The sequence below is a fragment of the Pangasianodon hypophthalmus genome, chromosome 8 (genome assembly GCF_027358585.1).
Source record: "Pangasianodon hypophthalmus isolate fPanHyp1 chromosome 8, fPanHyp1.pri, whole genome shotgun sequence".
Classification (NCBI taxonomy): domain Eukaryota; kingdom Metazoa; phylum Chordata; class Actinopteri; order Siluriformes; family Pangasiidae; genus Pangasianodon; species Pangasianodon hypophthalmus.
The window spans coordinates 1,720,143-1,740,569 of NC_069717.1; the positions used below are offsets into that span (position 1 = coordinate 1,720,143).

At 38.4% G+C, this 20,427-nt stretch overlaps 2 protein-coding genes across 3 annotated transcripts in view; both read right to left on the reverse strand.

The window, feature by feature from the left end:
* Positions 1-1,655: 1,655 nt before the first annotated feature.
* Positions 1,656-16,538, reverse strand: mutyh (mutY DNA glycosylase). Of its 2 annotated transcripts, XM_053235815.1 has the most exons (15): positions 16,270-16,538; positions 13,504-13,619; positions 12,572-12,611; positions 12,133-12,206; positions 11,379-11,420; positions 10,784-10,855; positions 10,538-10,651; positions 8,729-8,826; positions 8,081-8,225; positions 7,912-8,002; positions 5,857-6,042; positions 5,615-5,754; positions 4,609-4,758; positions 4,448-4,495; positions 1,658-2,876 (listed from the first exon to the last, which is right to left on the reverse strand). In XM_053235815.1, exons 1-15 carry the CDS (start codon positions 16,352-16,354, stop codon positions 2,742-2,744), a joined length of 1,536 nt encoding a protein of 511 aa, XP_053091790.1. In that variant the 5' UTR covers positions 16,355-16,538; the 3' UTR covers positions 1,658-2,741. The 2 variants fall into 2 exon arrangements, with proteins under 2 accessions (XP_034162241.2, XP_053091790.1); XM_034306350.2 differs by lacking the exons at positions 10,538-10,651; positions 10,784-10,855 and having other exon boundaries at positions 1,656-2,876.
* A 1,177-nt stretch (positions 16,539-17,715) lies between these two features.
* The window catches only part of armh1 (armadillo like helical domain containing 1), an 8,618-nt gene continuing 5,906 nt past the window's right edge, over positions 17,716-20,427 (reverse strand). Inside the window, exons 6-12 of the mRNA XM_053236287.1 lie at positions 20,410-20,427; positions 20,147-20,263; positions 19,684-19,756; positions 18,828-18,957; positions 18,562-18,639; positions 18,286-18,367; positions 17,716-18,141 (exon numbers count right to left, since the gene is read on the reverse strand). The exon at positions 20,410-20,427 is cut by the window's right edge and continues 67 nt beyond it. Of these exons, the coding sequence (XP_053092262.1) occupies positions 18,113-18,141; positions 18,286-18,367; positions 18,562-18,639; positions 18,828-18,957; positions 19,684-19,756; positions 20,147-20,263; positions 20,410-20,427 (527 nt within the window). The 3' untranslated portion in view covers positions 17,716-18,112. The remainder of the gene's footprint in view (positions 18,142-18,285; positions 18,368-18,561; positions 18,640-18,827; positions 18,958-19,683; positions 19,757-20,146; positions 20,264-20,409) is intronic.

Consider the following 20,427-nt stretch of genomic DNA (forward strand, 5'->3'; position numbering starts at 1 on the left):
GAAGAGCAGCGTGTGCTTTATCTTACACAGCTGATAATATTTATATACAATAACTCTCACCTCATTTCCATTTCATTTCTCATGAGCAGCTTTAAAGCAATTTATAGCAGTAAACACATTTGTTACATTTGACTCTGGTATTGTTTTTTTCTTACCATCTCTTGCACTTTGTAGAATTTTTTATACCTCTATAATTTTATATTTTTTATATTTTTATAATTTTATATATCTATAATTTTTTATATCATGTTTCTTTTTTTAATATCATATCAAAAATCATATCAAACTCAGTTTCAGGTCATGGTCATCTTTCCAGGACTTGTTTTTATTAGTTTCTTGAATTTGCTGTATTGTGTGCTGCTGTTATTATCTATTATGATTTATTTCCAAATGTTTTTGTCAGCTAAACTCCTTCAACCTGAAATATTTGCCCCTTGAGACATTAAACAGGATAAAATTAAGTGCAACTTTTGTAATAAATGGCAGAACATGATGCTTACGCATGTATTAACAACTTTAGAATTTTTTTGTATTACAATTTGTATTAGAAACCTTGATTTATGGTATAGACCACATCTGAAATGTTACTCAAGAATCTCTGTAATTTGCTTTTCTTAATTTAAACATTTTAATGAAGAAAAATAACTGAGTCATGTGACACTTCTTGCAAAAACTGTGATGAAGTTACTGGCTGCACATTTGCACTATTTGTCCATATAGTACACAATAATAGAAGATAAATGATTTATAATCGCACTATCTGTTGCACCCAGATGAGGATGGTTCCCTTCTGAGTCTGGTTCCTCTCAAGGTTCCTTCCTTCATGTCGTCTCAGGGAGTTTTTCTTCACCACCGGCACCTCTGGCTCGCTCATTAGGGATAAATTCACATATTTACAATATATTTTTTGTGAATCCATTTATTTCTGTAAAGCTGCTTTGAGACAATGTCCATTATTAAAAGTTCTATACAAATAAAATTGAATTGAATTGACACACGTTACAGAAGACGCAGGACCTGTAGGGGTTAACCTGCTTAATAAAATGCTCCAATGTCTCCACTGTGTAAACAGATCTTTTTCTTTTCTCCCAGAGAGGGAGGGAGGGAGGGGGAGAGCGAGAGAGAGAGAGAGAGAGACAGAGAGAGAGTGTGTGTGCGCTCGCTCTTATCAATAATAACTGCAGCGTAACAGATTAAAGGTTCAGTGAAACAAACCCCATTCAACCTTTAACCTAAATGCAGTGGGTCAGAAAAAAACAAACATTTATTTCCGTGTCAGGGAAGTGACAGTAACGCCGCTTCATCACATCACCCCGTTGTTGATTATTTTACTATAACAGCATGACACGGCGTGTGTGATTCCTTACTTCGTACACACTGCTATTCCTGCTTCTGATAATCAGAGTTACAGCACTAAGTGCAGCTTTGTTGCAAGTGAATAAAAATCTTCCTTTCAGAAGAACTTTTTTAACCTTTTTAACCTTTAATGCAACTTTTTATGCAATTTTATCATGTGTTCAGAATACAAAAAGGAAAAAAAAACAACACTTGAACAAGATGTGCACATAATGACTTTTATTACAAAAATACAAAAAAATGAAAAATACAAAAAAATACACTTTATTCTCTAATATCACTAAATTAGCATTCAGAGCATTTTAACTTTTAGTAATTTATTTATAAAGCATATTTATTTAAGATCCTATAAAACATGGTTAAGAGTCTTAAACTTCGATATAAAAGAAAATAAAAGAAGTCAAACACAAAACAATGATAAAAGGAGAAATGTGACACAACCATCACAAGCAAGCAATATTTTATTACTTTGATTAATGATTCTTAAAAAAATGTTCATATAAAAGTATTCTTTACATTTATATAGTTATTATATAATTTGGAATATTGACCACAGAATGTGAAATTCAGGTTTGGGGAGTAAATAATCGATATTAGATGCACCGCGATTTTCTCTTTAAAATGTATTTATAGAATGATTTATCAGATTTTTATTTACATATGCTTATACAGTGTGGGATTTTATTTTAGTATGAAAACTGAACTAACAGAAGGTAAGATCATTTCATATTCCATAAGACATTTTTAATTTCAACATATTACTTTCAATTATAAAACACCATCAAATTATTTTTGTTGAGGTGTTGCCTGTTCTTTAACCACAAATATATAAATATGTTAAAAGATAATAGAAATTCATTAAAAGAAATGTATGTTTCAAAGTGGTCACTTTAGTGGGACATTAGCATAATGTAGACTGGAAATATCAAGAATCAAGATGCATAATAAAATCGATTCAGAATTGTTTCATGGCACTCTGAATCTGAATCAAATCATGAGTCGGACGGTGAGATCTGAATCGAATCATGAGTCGGATTGTGAGATCTGAATCGAATCAAGAGTCGGATTGTGAGATCTGAATCGAATCATGAGTCGGATTGTGAGATCTGAATCGAATCATGAGTCGGATTGTGAGATGTGAATCGAATCATGAGTCGGATGGTGAGATGTGAATCGAATCATGAGTCGGATGGTGAGATCTGAATCGAATCATGAGTCGGATTGTGAGATGTGAATCGAATCATGAGTCGGATTGTGAGATGTGAATCGAATCATGAGTCGGATTGTGAGATGTGAATCGAATCATGAGTCGGATGGTGAGATCTGAATCGAATCATGAGTCGGATTGTGAGATGTGAATCGAATCATGAGTCAGATTGTAGGCTTTAGCTGCTCTTTGGTTTTGAGGTGGTGAAGAACTGGCTGAGTGAGAGCTGCTTCGGGCCTCCGTTAGCTGCATTTCCTGCTCGTTTGGTCTTCTTGTCTTTTCCAGCTTCATGAATTTGCTTTCGCTTCTTATTCTGGAACAGGAAGTAATACAATAATTCACCATCTTTGGCTTAAGGGTGCACCATGTGATGAAACTACACACACCGTTCACTTTAATAGGAACACCTGTACACCTGCTCATTCATGCAGTTATCCAATCAGCCAATCATGTGGCAGCAGCACAATATATAAAATCCTGCAGATACAGGTCAAGAGCTTCAGGTAATATTCACATCAAACATCAGAGTGGAGCAAAAATGTGATCTCTGTGAATTTAACCGTGGCATGGATGTTGGTGCCAGATGGTGGATGAGCTCCAACAGCAGAGGTTGTCTGAGGCTATCAGGGACACAGACTCACCCAAACTGGACAGCTGAAGATTTAAAAAAAAAAAAAAAAAATCACCTGGTCTTCTTCTAGTTTTCAACTGTTGAAACTGAATAGTTGAAGACTGGAAAAAGACCAGGTGATTTTTTTCCTAATCTTCAGCTGTTCAGTTTGGGTGAGTTTGTGCCCATGAGAGCCTCAGATTCCTGTTCTTGGTTGACAGGAGTGGAACCTGATGTGGTCTTCTGCTGTTGTAGCTCATCCACCTCAAGGTTCAATGTGTTGTGCATACTGAGATGCTTTTCTGCTCACCACGGTTGTAAAGAGTGATTATGAGCTTGAACCAGTCTGGCTATTTTCCTCTGATCTCTCTTATCAGCAAGGTGTTTCCACCCACAGAACTGTCGCTCACTCGGTGTTTTTTGTTTTTCGCACCATTCTGTATAAACGCTAGAGACTGCTGTGTGTAAAATTCCCAGGAGATCAGCAGTTTCTGAAAAACTCAAACCAGCCCATCTGTGACCAACAACCATGCCACGGTTAAAGCCACAGAGATCACACTTTTTCTTCATTCTGATGTTTGATGTGAACATTAACTACAGCTCTGGACCTGCATCTGCAAGATTGTATGCATTGTGCTGCTGCCACATGATTGGCTGATTAGATAACTGCATAAATGAGCAGGTGTTCCTAATAAAGTGGACGGTAAGTGTTTATCTTATCCCAATTCTCAAATACATTTCTATGATACACGATACAAAAAACTGTGATATTTATTTAATGTCTATTAAAAATTTTATTGTATTTTATTTAACAGTAACATTATTTACAAAAAATATGTAACATTAAAAAGGGAAAAAGTCTAAAAAGAAATGTAATATTTAAAATTGTACAATGTTAAGTACAAAATTTTACCATCAAATCATCTGCTTCCAGATTTTAATTATAAAAAAATTCATAAAATTACATCTTGATATCCACGATATCTCAGAAAAGTGTATTGTGACATAATTTATCACAATATCGATATATTATTAACCTTCTTTCCCTTGGAGAGCTCAGATACTTGTATTTTTTTTTTTAAAGCAAATTATTAATTTAAAAAACAAAACAATATCTTTTATACTGAAACATTTTTTTTTAAATCTCTGAGCAGTGAAATAAAACTTCTTTGAATTTAAAAGGTGTCTTTGTTTAAGTAATATATTTCATTGCTATGAATTCATAATTCAGGTTTTTTTTTTAGAAATGTAAATAAATAGAACAAATCTCTTACCTCTGTGTCCTGCAGTTTGCCTGTGAACTCGCAATAAAGCTTCATGATCTATAAGAACACACAAATACAGTGTTTATACACACTTACCAGTCTGTTCTCACACACACGCGCGCGTTCTCACACACACACACACACACACACACACACACACACACACACACCTTTTTAACCCCGGTGGATATGGCGGCCTCCTGCAGAGCTGATTGGCTGAGCCAGCAGATCTTCTGCTCTCTCTGTCCCTCTACACACTCACACACACTCGTGCTGTAAACTACGTACGTTTGGTGGATGTGGGAGAAGCTGTGCACCACCTACAACACACACACACACACACACACACACACACACACACACACACACACACACACACGCTTCAATTTAACACCTCAAACACACACTCGTGTTCTCCTTTAGCATGTAATTACAGGTTGTACACCTTAGTATTTTTTTTCCATCTTTAATGACTTTTTCTCTTTTATTTTAAATAACACGAGTGTATTCAATCCCACACATTACCTTTTTCTTGTTCTTCCTGTTTATCACTTTGTTTCAAAGTATGTTTTAACACTAATTTGAAACTCTGCAGGACTTCATCCGTCAGGGATAAAACTGTTGGAAATCACTGATAGTGAAATAGTCATGTTTATTACGAATCCTGAACCTCATATTTGATCTGATTTAGGAACAAATACGTTATACACACTTTGTTGAATCTTACAGTACAGGTATTTTATTCCCGTGAGCATGAAGTGGACAATGGCAGACAGGTGGACAAAACATTTCTACTATCAGTGATGTAGTGTGTTTAACCTTCTTCTAGCACTTTACTCTACACAATAAACACCTAAACACTATATAATATGTACTAAAGGTTCTATACTACACTGTACTTTCTATGTAGTGCATACTACAGGTACTATACTACACTGTAAATACTACACATATTAGAGGCAACACGCTGACTCCAAAATTCTTATACCAACACAGAAGACCACACTACATGACACACTTTAATTTTAAAGCGTGGATAAATGAATAAAAGTAAACGTACTGGTTATCTGTGAGATGGTGAAGGAGTGAAAAAGCTACACAAAGAGATAAGTGTCTCTAAGAAGAGGCAGAAATCCTCCAATGCTTATCATCAGAAACCTAAAAGACAGTACTCACTTCTCCTACATACTGAAATGACTCTGTCGCAGTTCCCACAATCCTTTGCACCTCAGCCTTTAGCAGGTCTCTGTGCTTCTTCTCAGACACGCCCTCCTCCAACAGCATGCTGGGTAACTCCCACATTCCCGCCAGCAGCCCTGGTGACCGTCAGCAGGGGTTTAAAATCAATAGTGTTTAGTTTATTGTTTAAGTGTAGATAAATGTTTAGTTTAGCTTTACACAGTTGTACGACGTCGTACCTTTACTGGGTCTCTGTGTGAGCAGGTACTGAATCTCGCCGTCGCCGTCACACTGCCGCCGCAGCACGCAGACCAGCGTCCGCTCCACACGAGGCGCCTTCTTCACGGGTTTACGGGGAAAATTCTGCACCCCGAGCTCGCTGTCCCAGTCCTCCGACAGACACAAGTTACAGCCGCCAGCGCTTACTGCGTCACACACACACCAGCATATAACTGACCACAGGTACTACACTACACACTCTAGGTTCTGTACATCACTATATGTAGTGCATACTTCAGATACTAGGATCCACCCTAAATACTACAGTTTACATTAACTATACCACAAACTACATACATCCTACTACTCTATAAACTCTACACAGTGCACACGAGGGCTGTGCCATATCGTATCGTCCATGATATTCCAGTACAATTCCTCCCCGTGATAAGAATGCGTCATCCCGCGATACTGACGATATAGTCGATGACGTGTTTACGTGCCACAACATGGGCATCTGACATGAAGAACGAGAACAAGCACGTTGGAAGGCGGAGTTCCAGCCCTATACTACACAGTAAATACTATATACTACAGGTACCACTCTACACCTTAAATGCATTATACTAAATACCAAAGGTTTTATACTACACCACACATTGTATGCAGTGTATAATAGTGGTACTTTACTACACTGTAAATACTGTATACACTACACAGTGCAGGTCCTACACTACACTATACATTCTATATGTAGTGTATGTACTATACCATAAATACTATATACACTACATACTACAGGTAACGTCATGCACTGTAGACACTACAGACTGCATACTTCAAGTACTATAACACAAGTGTACCGTTTATTTAGTGCATACTACAGGTGCTATATTATACCCTAAATACTGTATACACCACATAATATAGGTACTGTACACTACACTACACCCTAAATACTATACACTATAAACTACTGGTACTACACCCTACATAATATATACTACTGCTATAACAGTACACCTTAAATATTATATACTACACCATAAATACTATACACTGCGTACTACAGGTACTACACTACATCCTAAATACTATACACTATAAACTACAGATACAACACCCTACATAATATATACTACTGCATACTACAGGTACTATACTACACCGTAAATACTATACACTGCATACTACAGGAACTATACTACACCCCACCACCACACTATATAGTACACATACTACATAATAAATTGTCATTATATTCTACAAGGTACCATACTGCAACCAAAAATACTATATATGGTGCACACTACAGGTAGTAAACTACTCACTACTTGCACCACACTACTATTTACTATTTAAATACTAAAGGTAGTGTACTACACTGTACGTATTGTGTAGTCCATACTACAAGTATACTATAGCACACATACCATATTCTACAGGAACTGTGCCCTAAATACTATATACTACACTATACATTCTATGTAGTGCATACTACAGGTAGTATGCTACACCGCTAATACGATAAACCAATACTACACACCATTATTGGTACTAGGTGCTATTCTATAATACATTGCATATTCTACGTAGTGCATACTACAGGTATCTTCTATACATATTACAGGTAACACTCTGACTCCAAAATACTATATATGAAATACTAAACGTTCTATACTACATGCCATATTCCATGTAGTGCATACTACAGGTACTATACATATTACATGTACCACTCTGAACCCAAAATGCTATATAAATACTAAACATATTAAATGTTACTATACTAAATTGTACCCTATATTCTGTAGTGCATACTACAGGTACTATACTACACCTTAAATCCTATACATATTAAAGGTACTGCTCTGACCCCCAAAATACTATACACTAAATACTAAAGATTATAGACTACACTGTACGTTCTATGTATACTAATATCCTAATACTAATAATAAGTATAATATGATTCACAAGATTTTTGCATACTACACAATACACACAGTGGATATTTTATTATCTATTGTTTCTGCATACTGCTTTATTTATTCATTAAAGTGTATGAAACGTACTGCAGTTCTCTATTTCAGGGACGGAGCTGTTTGGTGTGGAGTCCAGTTTACCCAGAAGTCTCTTGGAGCTTCTGTCTTGTTGTAATCGGACCTGAAACACGTGTGATATCGTAGTTTCAGACTCCGGACATTCTCACAGGAACAGAATGTGTGTTAATCTGTGTGTTACCTTGCTGTAGGCGTGGCAGTGTGTGTGGACGGGACACTGAGCACACTGAGGGGTTTTCGGCGTACACACTGTTGCCCCCAGCTCCATCAGAGCCTGGTTAAAGTCGCCAGGTCGCTCCGGATCCACCAGCGCGTCAGCTAACTTCCTGAAACACGACCCAAAATGTCATTCTTTCACAGGTGGATAAGATGATAACAATGTATTCTAACAAAAATTACACAAATATTTTTAAAAGACACATCAAATTATTTAAAAAAAAAAAACAAACACTGAAATTAAATGTCAACAAAATTTAGTCCAATTTGAATGTGTGTGTGTGTGTGTGTGTGTGTGTCTGGGGTGGGGGGGAATTATTCAAAATCTAAATGATTTCAAAATCACATTGAAATTATTTTGATAATTTTCCTTTTTGATAAAATCTCTCGTCTACAAGTTCCTCGTAGAAACCATGAACTATTTCCACACAGCCAATGTTTTCAGTGTTTCACTATTTTCAAAATTTCAGCCTTTTTTCTCTCTTTTTTAAGCATTTTTAGCTGAAACTGGGCAAAATTTCAGTGCATCACTAATTAATTCAATTCAAATACAGGTTCTTATTGCTGACAGACCTGGCGTGAGTGTGAAGGTAAAAACAGAGTGTATCTGTACCACAGTGTGTCAGTGACATGAGCGCTGCTGCTGTCCGCTCCGATTGCTCGAACCCGACACAGGACACGCGTCACGTTTCCGTCCACCACACCTGTCACCTGTACAACACACACACACACACACACACACACACACAAGTCTCAGTGCAGGACCAGGGACTGGTTTTACTCCGTCACGTATCAAACACTGCAAACACAGCGCTGATGCTATTTCTTATTAACGAACTTATTATTTAAAACTTGGCTGTGTCTGAAACGCTCATTACACTGTAATATTCTGCTCACTTTTAATTATTTTTTTTTCCAAAATGTTGTCATGTCATATATTTCACTCACTTGTACGATAAGTTTGAGAGTTTTCTGGCTGAATGAATAAGAAAATGAATAAAAATAAGAATAAGAATGAGTAATATTTAATGTTAATATGTTCTGTATAGTTTGCGAATATTTTCTATAGATTGAAAAGCAGAAATCAAAGCAGAACCGCTGTCACTTATTTAATAAAGCAAATGAAAAGAAAAAATACTCGAGATTTTATAGATGTGTTTCCTGAGATGAGACTTTTTGCCTCTTCTTTCATTGCGGTGCAGCCGAGCTCGTAACACACAGTGTCTGGATTCAGAGACTAACTCCTGCTGCTGACTCGTTCTTTCACTCCTCTTTCAGCCAATCACAACACACGCTACTGTACTAATACTAATGAAGGATATTAGATAAAGTTGGATGACACTATATTAAAGCTGCAGTGTGTATAATTTTCTTGATGCAGACTTGTAACAATCCTGTAACAGCGTCTCTCTCAGTCCTCAGTACGCCAGCTCGAACATGTCCTACATCATCGCCACACACTCGCAGTCCATCGTCCCACAGAGCCGCAAGCATTATAACACCGTCTTAGCTACCTAGTGTTATTCTTTATAATTTGTATTTTTATTTACAATTTATTAGTAATAAAGTTACAATTCTTGGAGTATTAAGGCCTACTCCGATATCCAATAATGATCTATTACTTATTTTATTTACTTGCATTTTGTGCATGTTTGTGTATGTGTATCAGAATATGTACTATTAAACACATTATTTCTGAACCAGACAGGGCAAAATTTCTAATTATTCATGCTCCAGCAAATAAGCAGTTATATTTTACATTTAAAAATATAGTAATAATAATAATTAATAAATTAAAGATACCTTTAAATACAGCAGCAAGTAATGACCTATTTTACGTATTAAAGGAACTATTCAAAAGCTAAAGAATAAAAATCCATTTTCAGCAATGATTTGAAATGGCTGTTGAAGAAGCTGACCTCACATGGAAAGAGAGACTGTTCCAGAGCTTAGGACCTACCACAGAAAAGGCACCACCGCCTTTTTACAGTGACAACTCTCAAAAGAAGTTAATCAGAAGACCTGAGCGCTCTAGTGGAGGAGTAAGAAGAAGAATTTTAAAATCAACCCTGAATTTCACTGGAAGCCATGCAGAGACGCTGATACCGGGGAAACGTGATCCCTCGTTCCTGAGCCTGTTAAAAGCCTAGCTGCCGCATTCTGCACCAGCTGTAGGCGGGATAACGCAGTTCTGAAGGAAACCAATGAATAATGAGTCACACCAGTCTAACTGTGATGAGACGAATGAAAGAAAATACTACTATTTCTTTGTGAGGAAGAAAATGTTTAACGTTAGAGACAGATCTCAGATGGAAAAGGCTACCTTTAAGATTCTGCAGAGTTCATGCAAGTGTACCTGGCCAATGAAGTGACTCTGTTTGTGTGTGTGTGTGTGTGTGTGTGTGTGTGTGTGCGCGCTCACCTGTCCCTGTGCGATGGAGCTCACGGCTCCGGCTGTGTATCGTCCGACTCCAGGAAGCTGCTTCAGAAGTTTTTCAGCGCTTTTTGGCATCTCACCACCGAGATCACGTACCACCTACAACACACACACACACACACACACACACACACACACACACACACACACACACACACACACACAGGAATCAATCAGTGCACACTGTAGCATATGATACACCTTACACAGTCCATTAATAGGCTTTAAAACCTTTTGAGCTCCTTCGTGCAGTCGCCGTCCTCGCGAGTAATATCCGAGTCCCGACCACATCTGATTCACCTCCTGACGAAAAAACAGCGAGAAACTGCTGTCACCTGTGGGCGTGGCCTGTCCAGTGTTTAAATCTGTTCCATTCACATTAAACGATTTATACACATCGCTTTTCCTGTTCGAGTCTGATTTACTGATGTTACCCGCTTGCCTTTGTACCAGAGCTTTGTTTTCAAATTAGATTAAAAGCTTGATTTTTCTGTGTAACGTCTCTACACGCATTTAATAACAGATCGAACGTGACAGGATCAGATGAGTTCATACGTGTCAAACAGTACGTAGGAACTAAAGTTGTGAGTGGGGAACTGAAGAAACGTCGCACCACATGCGCTGTAGGCCTGGGCCGAGGAATCGAGACAGTTCGAGACAGTGGTGTAGGTTTGTCGTACGTGGAGAGTGAGTGATCGCCTGTCGTTTGCTAGCGTTAGCGTGATCAGATGGGTAGAAGCTGTAAGAAACAGTGTTGCTGTTAGATTTGAATGCGAGGGACCTCCAGGTTTCAGACTTCCTGTTTGACTGCTACTGTTTTACTGACCTCTAATGAAGCTGCTGCGAGTTTCTGCACCGTCGGCCATTTCTGAGACAGAGAGAGAGAGAGAGAGAGAGAGAGAGAGAACAAAAAACTGCAGAAAATAAGGATATACTGCACTTACAAGCAGAACCCAAAGCTAATCTCATACGATCATTAGTGTAAATATGTGCAAATTACTCTCATATGTGCGTAATATTCACGTTTGTTTATTTGCTTTTTTTTTTTTTTAATAATTTTTTGCTCCCTTACTCTACTTAATGCCTTAGTAACAGCTGTTAACTACAATTCAGGCCAATAATGCTGTTTTTAATTTAAATTTGACAGAGAGATAGAGAGAGAGAGAGAGAGAGAGAGAGAAAAAGACAGAGAGAAAAGAGATAGAGAAAGAGTGGAACATAGAGAAACAGACATACAGAGAGAGTGAGAGAGCGAGAAAAAAAGAGACAGAGACAGAGAGAGAGAGAGCAAGAAAAAAGAAAGAGAGAGAGAGAGAGAGAGAGAGAGAGAGAGAGAGAAAAAGACAGAGAGAGAGAGAGAGAGAGAGAGAGAGAGAGAGAGAGAGAGAGAGACAGAGAGAGAGGGGAACATAGAGAAACAGACATACAGAGAGAGAAAGAGCGAGAAAAAAGAGACAGAGGGAACAGAGGCAGAGAGAGAGAGAGAGAGAGAGAGAGAGAGAGAGAGAGTGAGAGAAAGAGATTACTATAAAATTAAATAAAAATGGAATGAATGAATAAAAATAAGAGGCGTGTCCTGCCTTCATCCATCGGTTGTAGTAATCGATCACCGTGGCAACTTGAGTCTGCTGAAGCATGACCTCTGACACCCAAACTGCAACACACACACAAACACACACACAAACACAACTCTTCCTGTCTTAATGTAACGCTCAGAAATGAGAGATTTCCAACAGAAGTGGTGCAATAAAAGATAAAAAGATTAAAAGATTCAGCATCGTCTCCAACTAGCTTCAGAGTGTGTATTTAGTTTAGCTCTGCACTGGGGCTACGACGCTAATGCAGCTAACACGTAATAAAACACAGACAGCATACGAATAATACCTGTACGCCTTTTTAACAGATGAACTCATTTCACTCATTTCAGTGAATAAAAGAGTGATTTTTAATTATAACTTCCACACATCGCATATATCACTGCTTCATGAAGTTATTCCACAGTAAAAGATTCAGACTCACCTCCGTACGTCCTGACGTCATCGTCCTTCTCCGTCACGGCCTTGAGGGACAACGAGGAAATCATTTAAACTCGACGTACAAAAAATCATCATCATCTTCATTTCACATCACTATGACATCATCATCATCATCATCATCATCGTTTCAGATCAGCATGAAAATGACCAATCGAGTTTCACCTACACTGTGTGATTCCTACAGCAAAAATAAATTTGATTTGGTGTAAAAATTCAATTCAGTTTAAGATCTATGTGTTTTGTACAAAGAGTTTTAGACAGTACAATCTCTTCAGACACACAGGACACAAGAGTAGTGTGAAAAATAAAGGAAAAAATGAACAGAATTACAGTAAAGGATGAGGAAAAGGTGTATAGGTGCTCATGTTAAAGATAGCATCAGTTTACAGTACAATAAAATAAAATAAAGTTATAGAACATAGTATAGGAGAACTATATTCTTCATATTTACAGAAACGTATATTTTTATTCTCAATATTTTACACAACACTTCTGTGTATTAGATTATGATTATGTCTCGGATTCAAGGATGCTGATGTCATCTTTAACCAGTAGATAAAACCATAGTAGCACAATAAACTATTTAGATCACATGACCGTGATCTTATCTGCGATTGGATGAATCCTAAATGACTTGAATATGTAAGCTGAAGAAAGTACAGGGTGTAGAAACGTTATCTCGTTGTTAAGGAGGAAGGTAAAGACGAAGCTTCTGAATATCAAAGAGAGAAACTAATACCAGCGTAATGAATAAATACTCGCGCATTCTGAGAAGCTCAGCTCAGTGATAAGGTTTCTAAAGAGTCATGAGTGAGCTGTGCTGTTGGTATTGATGTCAGTGCAGATTTTATAATAATAATAATAATAATAATAATAATAATAATAACAACATCTCCTGCTGGTGTTCTGACTTACCAGCGTACGCCAGGGCAGCTCTCTCTTCGTCTGATCGTACCAGGACAGCAGGCGAGAGCGAAACAGCTCAAGCTCCGCCGCATCGTGAAAGCAGTGATACGGCGACTCGGACGGCTCTTCGACAGGATTAAACACAACACAACCTTAATATTACAGCTTATGCTATGTTATAAGCTTATCTGCTGAGTACTATATCATAGTTTGTTATGTTTACATTTACAGCATTTTATTATTTATAATTTATCATATTGTTACATCTTTTTGAACAACCTGTTACATCTGGCACTTTATTCACACTAGAACTGTGTACTGGTCAGCGCTGCGCTGTCTCTTACTGTCTGCTGTCCTGTTTTAGCAATTATTTTACTGTCTTGCGATGTTTACACGTTTACGCACATACACTTTATGTAGCTCTGTGTAGGTCTGTGTAGTCTCATGTAAATCTGTGTAGGTCTGTGTAGTCTCAAGTAAGTCTGTGTAGTCTCATGTAAGTCTGTAGGTCTGTGTAGTCTCATGTAGCTCTGTGTAGTCTCATGTAGCTCTGTGTAGTCTCATGTAGGTCTGTGTAGTCTCATGTAGCTCTGTGTAGGTCTGTGTAGTCTCATGTAAGTCTGTGTAGGTCTGTGTAGTCTCATGTAGCTCTGTGTAGGTCTGTGTAGTCTCATGTAGCTCTGTGTAGTCTCATGTAGCTCTGTGTAGTCTCATGTAGCTCTGTGTAGTCTCATGTAGCTCTGTGTAGTCTCATGTAGCTCTGTGTAGACTCATGTAGCTCTGTGTAGACTCATGTAGCTCTGTGTAGGTCTGTGTAGTCTCATGTAAGTCTGTGTAGGTCTGTGTAGTCTCATGTAGGTCTGTGTAGTCTTATGTAGGTCTGTGTAGTCTCATGTAGCTCTGTGTAGGTCTGTGTAGTCTCATGTAGCTCTGTGTAGGTCTGTGTAGTCTCATGTAGCTCTGTGTAGTCTCATGTAGCTCTGTGTAGTCTCATGTAGGTCTGTGTAGTCTCGTGTAGCTCTGTGTAGGTCTGTGTAGTCTCATGTAAGTCTGTGTAGGTCTGTGTAGTCTCATGTAGCTCTGTGTAGGTCTGTGTAGTCTCATGTAGCTCTGTGTAGTCTCATGTAGCTCTGTGTAGTCTCATGTAGCTCTGTGTAGTCTCATGTAGGTCTGTGTAGTCTCATGTAGCTCTGTGTAGGTCTGTGTAGTCTCATGTAAGTCTGTGTAGGTCTGTGTAGTCTCATGTAGGTCTGTGTAGTCTTATGTAGGTCTGTGTAGTCTCATGTAGGTCTGTGTAGGTCTGTGTAGTCTCATGTAGCTCTGTGTAGGTCTGTGTAGTCTCATGTAGCTCTGTGTAGGTCTGTGTAGTCTCATGTAGCTCTGTGTAGGTCTGTGTAGTCTCATGTAAGTCTGTGTAGGTCTGTGTAGTCTCATGTAGCTCTGTGTAGGTCTGTGTAGTCTCATGTAGCTCTGTGTAGTCTCATGTAGCTCTGTGTAGTCTCATGTAGGTCTGTGTAGTCTCATGTAGGTCTGTGTAGGTCTGTGTAGTCTCATGTAAGTCTGTGTAGGTCTGTGTAGTCTCATGTAGGTCTGTGTAGTCTTATGTAGGTCTGTGTAGTCTCATGTAGGTCTGTGTAGGTCTGTGTAGTCTCATGTAGCTCTGTGTAGGTCTGTGTAGTCTCATGTAGCTCTGTGTAGTCTCATGTAGCTCTGTGTAGTCTCATGTAGCTCTGTGTAGCTCTGTGTAGCCTGATGTAGGTCTGTGTAGCTCTGTGTAGCTATGTGTAGCTCTGTGTACGTCTGTGTAGGTCTGTGTAGTCTCATGTAGCTCTGTGTAGTCTCATGTAACTCTGTGTAGACTCATGTAGCTCTGTGTAGACTCATGTAGCTCTGTGTAGACTCATGTAGCTCTGTGTAGACTCATGTAGCTCTGTGTAGCTCTGTGTAGTCTCATGTAGCTCTGTGTAGTCTCATGTAGCTCTGTGTAGTCTCATGTAGCTCTGTGTAGGTCTGTGTAGTCTCAGGCAGTGTACTGTACCAGCTGTATACGATTGAAGCCACTTGACTAATGTAGGCTTACTGCTAATTCCTACAGTCACTCACAGCTCAGCTTTTATTCCTTAATCAGGCCCCTATGTTCTTTACAGAGTAAAGAGCACTATAAGGAAAATAATCAACGATAGAGAGGTGTGATGAAGCAGAGCCACTGTTTCCACCCTGAAGTTGCTTCAGCACATTAACAGCATGTCCCTAAGTTATTCTATTCCTCCTACAGCACAGCAATTACAATTTTTACTTCTTAAAGAACAACACATCACACTGTTTATCCCTTTATAGTTACATTTAATGCTTAATGCATTTAATAATAATAATAATAATAATAATAATAATAATAATAATAAATAATCCTGCAGCTTGTTACTGCAAAGCGTAAACTCTTCTGTCCTGAAGATGTCGTAAAAGTTAAAGTTACAGCTTTACCTCTGACTGTTACAAAGCGCTGACACTGGAGACTCCTTCCATAAATGTTAAATAAACGTCTCCTTACAGAAGTAATGAGTTCAGCAGTGTTGTGGTATAAGAGTGAATGCTGTGTTGCTCAATTTTCTGTACTTTTATTGTCAGTATTTATTTTATTGATTACTCTGGTTAATGTAAAGTGCAAGAAGAAGATAAAAACTAAACTATAAACTGTTTTGAAAAGTGCCATTCCAGTGTGACTGAAGATTTGCTGAATTAAAGGTGATTATGGACTTAAGCTCAATGTCTTCTTACCTTTTCTGACTCCAGACTTCAGTTTCCTGTCAGATTTCTTCTCTGCTTCTGTCTTAATTCTCACTGCAGATCTTAATTTGCTCATAATTTTAAATCTCAGTCCTAAAACTGCAGGTTTGCAGTGTTGCAGTACAGACTTAGCCTTTAATCCACTCAAAACAAACCCAAAACACTCAGTAAACAGCAGAAACACTCTGATTTCACACCAGCTGTTTAACACGTTGTTTATTTTCCCGCCGCACTGCACGGAGCGGTGGCTGTGACGTCATCGCTGATGCCGGAAGTAAAATTCATAATAAGTACATAAAAGAGTGTAACGATATAATTTTACGCATTAATTCTTTTTCTATAATTTAATTATATATTTTAGCATATGTAAAACTCTGTAAGAAGTTTATTTATTTTTTAAAATATAATTTAATTTATTTTTTTTTTAACAAACTACACTTCCGCACCGATGAGGTAGACCAATCAGAAGCAGAGCTCTCATCCGGGCATTTGACCTCGTCATGCCACCGCTACCGAGCCAGCTACTCTCCTGTCCTTTTCCGCCATCTTGTGGTGTCACGTTGCAGTGGTTTTATATATAGTGTTTTTCTGCGGGGCTTGTGTTGGGATGGGTGTAGAATAAAAAAGGATTTATATTTATATAAAAAAACAAAATGAATACAAAGAGCGAGCAGAGACGGAGAGTGAACAAAAAGCTCTTGATTTTAGAGAAAGAGTGCAGTACAGTAATGTCACTGTGGTCCGGATCATTGTCTCTCTGTGTTAATAAAGTAATCCATCACACACAGTGAGGAAAAGCAGGAACATTATGGACGTGAAATGAATTATTTTCCATACAAGTAAACGATTTCAGATGTATCTGTATTAATGATGTAAATGCGTCTGTATTATATAAAAACATTGATGATGGAGAGAGAGAGAGAGAGAGAGAGGAAAAGACAAAGGACAAAAAAAGAAAGAAAGAAAGAAAGAAAGAAAAAGACAAACAATAAGAAATAAAGAAAGAAAAGACACACAGAACAAAAAAGCAATAAAGAAAGAAAGAAAGAAAGAAAGAAAAAACACAAAGAGCAACAAAGAAAGAACAGCCATCTACTCTCACCAGTGACATCTTTTTCTTTCTTTCTTTCTTTCTTTCTTTCTTTCATTATCTGAGTTGTTTGTTTGTGTGGCTTGTGAGTCGTGTGAGTCGTTTGTGTGAATCGTGTGTGTGAGTTGTGTGTGTGTGAGTCGTGCGTGTGAGTTGTGTGTGTGAGTCGTGTGTGTGAGTTGTGTGTTTGACTCTCTGTTGTGTGTGTGAGTTGTGTGTTTGACTCTCTGTTGTGTGTGTGAGTTGTGTGTTTGACTCTGTTGTGTGTGTGAGTTGTGTGTTTGACTCTCTGTTGTGTGTGTGAGGTTTATTATCAAGAATAAATCATACTAAATCATACAGCAGCTCTGTTTTTATTTACGCATGTCTGCAGTGACTTGTTGATTGCAACTATAAATTGTTTAATTACATATAAAGTGATGTTTTATGAATAAGAAGGTGGATAAAGATTTTATTAAACTATTTCAGCAATCACTGCTCATAATACGAAAAAATTACGATGAACCATTTGGGAGTCGAAAGAGTCGACTCCGAGAGTCAATTAATGGTGAGCTGAGTCAAATGAACAAATGACTCTTTGAGCCGTCACTACTCCCTTCCATCACACACACTAACATCAGTTTTTACTAATACGCTGACAACGACTGCACGTGTGTGTGTGCGTGTGCATGTCTGTGTGTGTGTGTGTGTGTGTGTATATATTCATGTACAAAAGAAACAAGAAGTCACACGTTATCGTGATGCTCAGGATTTTGGGTCCTGCTCTTCAAATTCTGGAATGAAAACGCAGACGAGGAGGAGTTTGTATTGCATTTCAAATGTCACTTTACAACTTTAAAAAAAATAATCAAATATAAATTTGAAAAACTAAGATAAAATAAAAATACGACTGTTTTATTATCAGACTTATTTATTACCTCTTGAAAGATCCACTTTGTTGTTCAGTAAGATATCAGCCTGAACTTCATCCATGTTCATGTAGAGCAGCTCAGCGTTATGCTAAACACACACACACACACACACACACACCTTTAAATATGAGTTTTTGCACAGCTGTTAATCTGACTCTCTAAATGAATTCATTAATGCAAATAAATTATAACCAGAGAAGAAATAAACAACGCCGTGTGTGTAATTAGTGTTTGTGGACGTTTAGCTTCAGTAAACGAGTGTGTAACGTGACACACACTCACCATAAACGAGTGGAAAAGAGCAGGTCCCATGGCTCTGCACACGTGTTCCTTAACCACAGGGTACGAGTGCACAAAATGCTGCGCGCACACACACACACACACACACACACACACACACACACACGTCACAGAGAAAAGAGAATAAATCTGTTCATGTGTGTTAATGTCACATTAACATTAACCACGCTCCGTTTGGTGTGTAACATGTGTAGGTCTGTGTGAGATATGTGTGTGTGTGAGATGTGTGTGTGTGTGTGTGTCGGTACCTGTAAAGTCAGGCTGGCCTGTCTCTGAGCATCTGCGTGCTCCTGGTTGCCCATGGCGTACAGTAAATGGTGCACGACTCCGAGGCGGATCAGTTCTTTAGACGTCTCCCGGCTCTCCACGGCCAACATCCTGCACAATCACACAATGTTTAACAAACACTAACACACACACACACACATTTTCAATCATGCTACACTACAATTAAAGCTGCAGTATGTAACATTTTGTTAAAGCAGAAATGAAAAGAAAAAGTCATTCTCTGAAACGTGGTGTTGTCGCACTGCTGTAGGTTGAGCGGAAAAGCTGTGAGTAGAAATGAGACTTGCCACTTGCAGCCTTTTAAACATTATTTCATGAGAAGCCTCCAAATTTCCAAAGCTCCAAAAGTTACATACGGCTGCTTTATTTTATTTATGATCCATAATGACACCTATTCCTCCAAACCTTCCATCTATCTATCTATCTATCTATCTATCTATCTATCTACACTAAGTAGTAGACAGATAGCAGTAGATGTGCTAAAAGTATGTGCACCCCTGACCATCACACCCATATGTGTTTCTTCTCCAAACTGTTGCCACAAAATCAGAAGCACACAATTGTATAGAACGTCTCTGTGTGCTGTAGCATTACAGTTTCCCTTCACTGGAACTAAGAGACTCAAACCTGTTCCAGCATGACAATGCCCCTGTGCACAAAGCGAGCTCCATGAAGACATGGTGTGTGAAGGTTGGAGTGGAAGAACTCGAGTGTCCTGCACAGAGCCCTGACCTCAACCCCATCAGTGTATCTTTCTATCTAGCTGTCTCTCTGTCTGTGCGTCTTTCTGGGTTTATGTCTGTCTGTCTGTCTCACCGTAGGGCTTTGGCTGCTGCTGCCTGCTGGACGAACAGCGGTAACGAGCTGCTCATCTTCGCCATCGCCGGATCTGTAGGAACATTCAGAGATAAATCAGGATCTGGAGATTGTTCCGGTCCACACTGCTAGCAGTATGTGTGTGCCATGTAGCTCCGTGTAAAAAAATCTGATGATCATACAGACTATGATGGAAATAAAGTTCCAACACATCACTAATGTGACCTTTTTGGCTCCGAATTACAAACACAAGACATTTCACTTCAACATCATCCCTTTTACTCTTCAACATCATCTCTTTAACATAGATCCTTTTTAATTATCGATGAAATAAACTGAGCTGAGCACTTTGGGTTTATAAAGCGAACTGCAATATTGCTCTACCGTGGAAAAAAAAAAAAATTGCTGATTTGATTTCCCGTCAGAACGTAAGGTTCATGAGGAACAGGAAGTGATGTCATACCCTGCAGGATCTTGTGTTTGGGAACTCCCTGGTTGGTTGGTTTGAGCAGAGCGATCAGAGCGTTGAGAAGAGCGTCTCTCACCTCCGTCTGCTGTAGATATTTAATCAGCTCTATAGCTGGGAGGCAGAGGAAAAAAAAACACTTTCTACATTATACAGAAGATTACAATACACTGAAATTAAAGCTGCAGTATGTAACTTTTCATTAAAGCAGTTAAAGTTGTTAAAACATATGTAACATCTGAAAATAAAATCAGACTCACCTTCATACTGCACCTCAA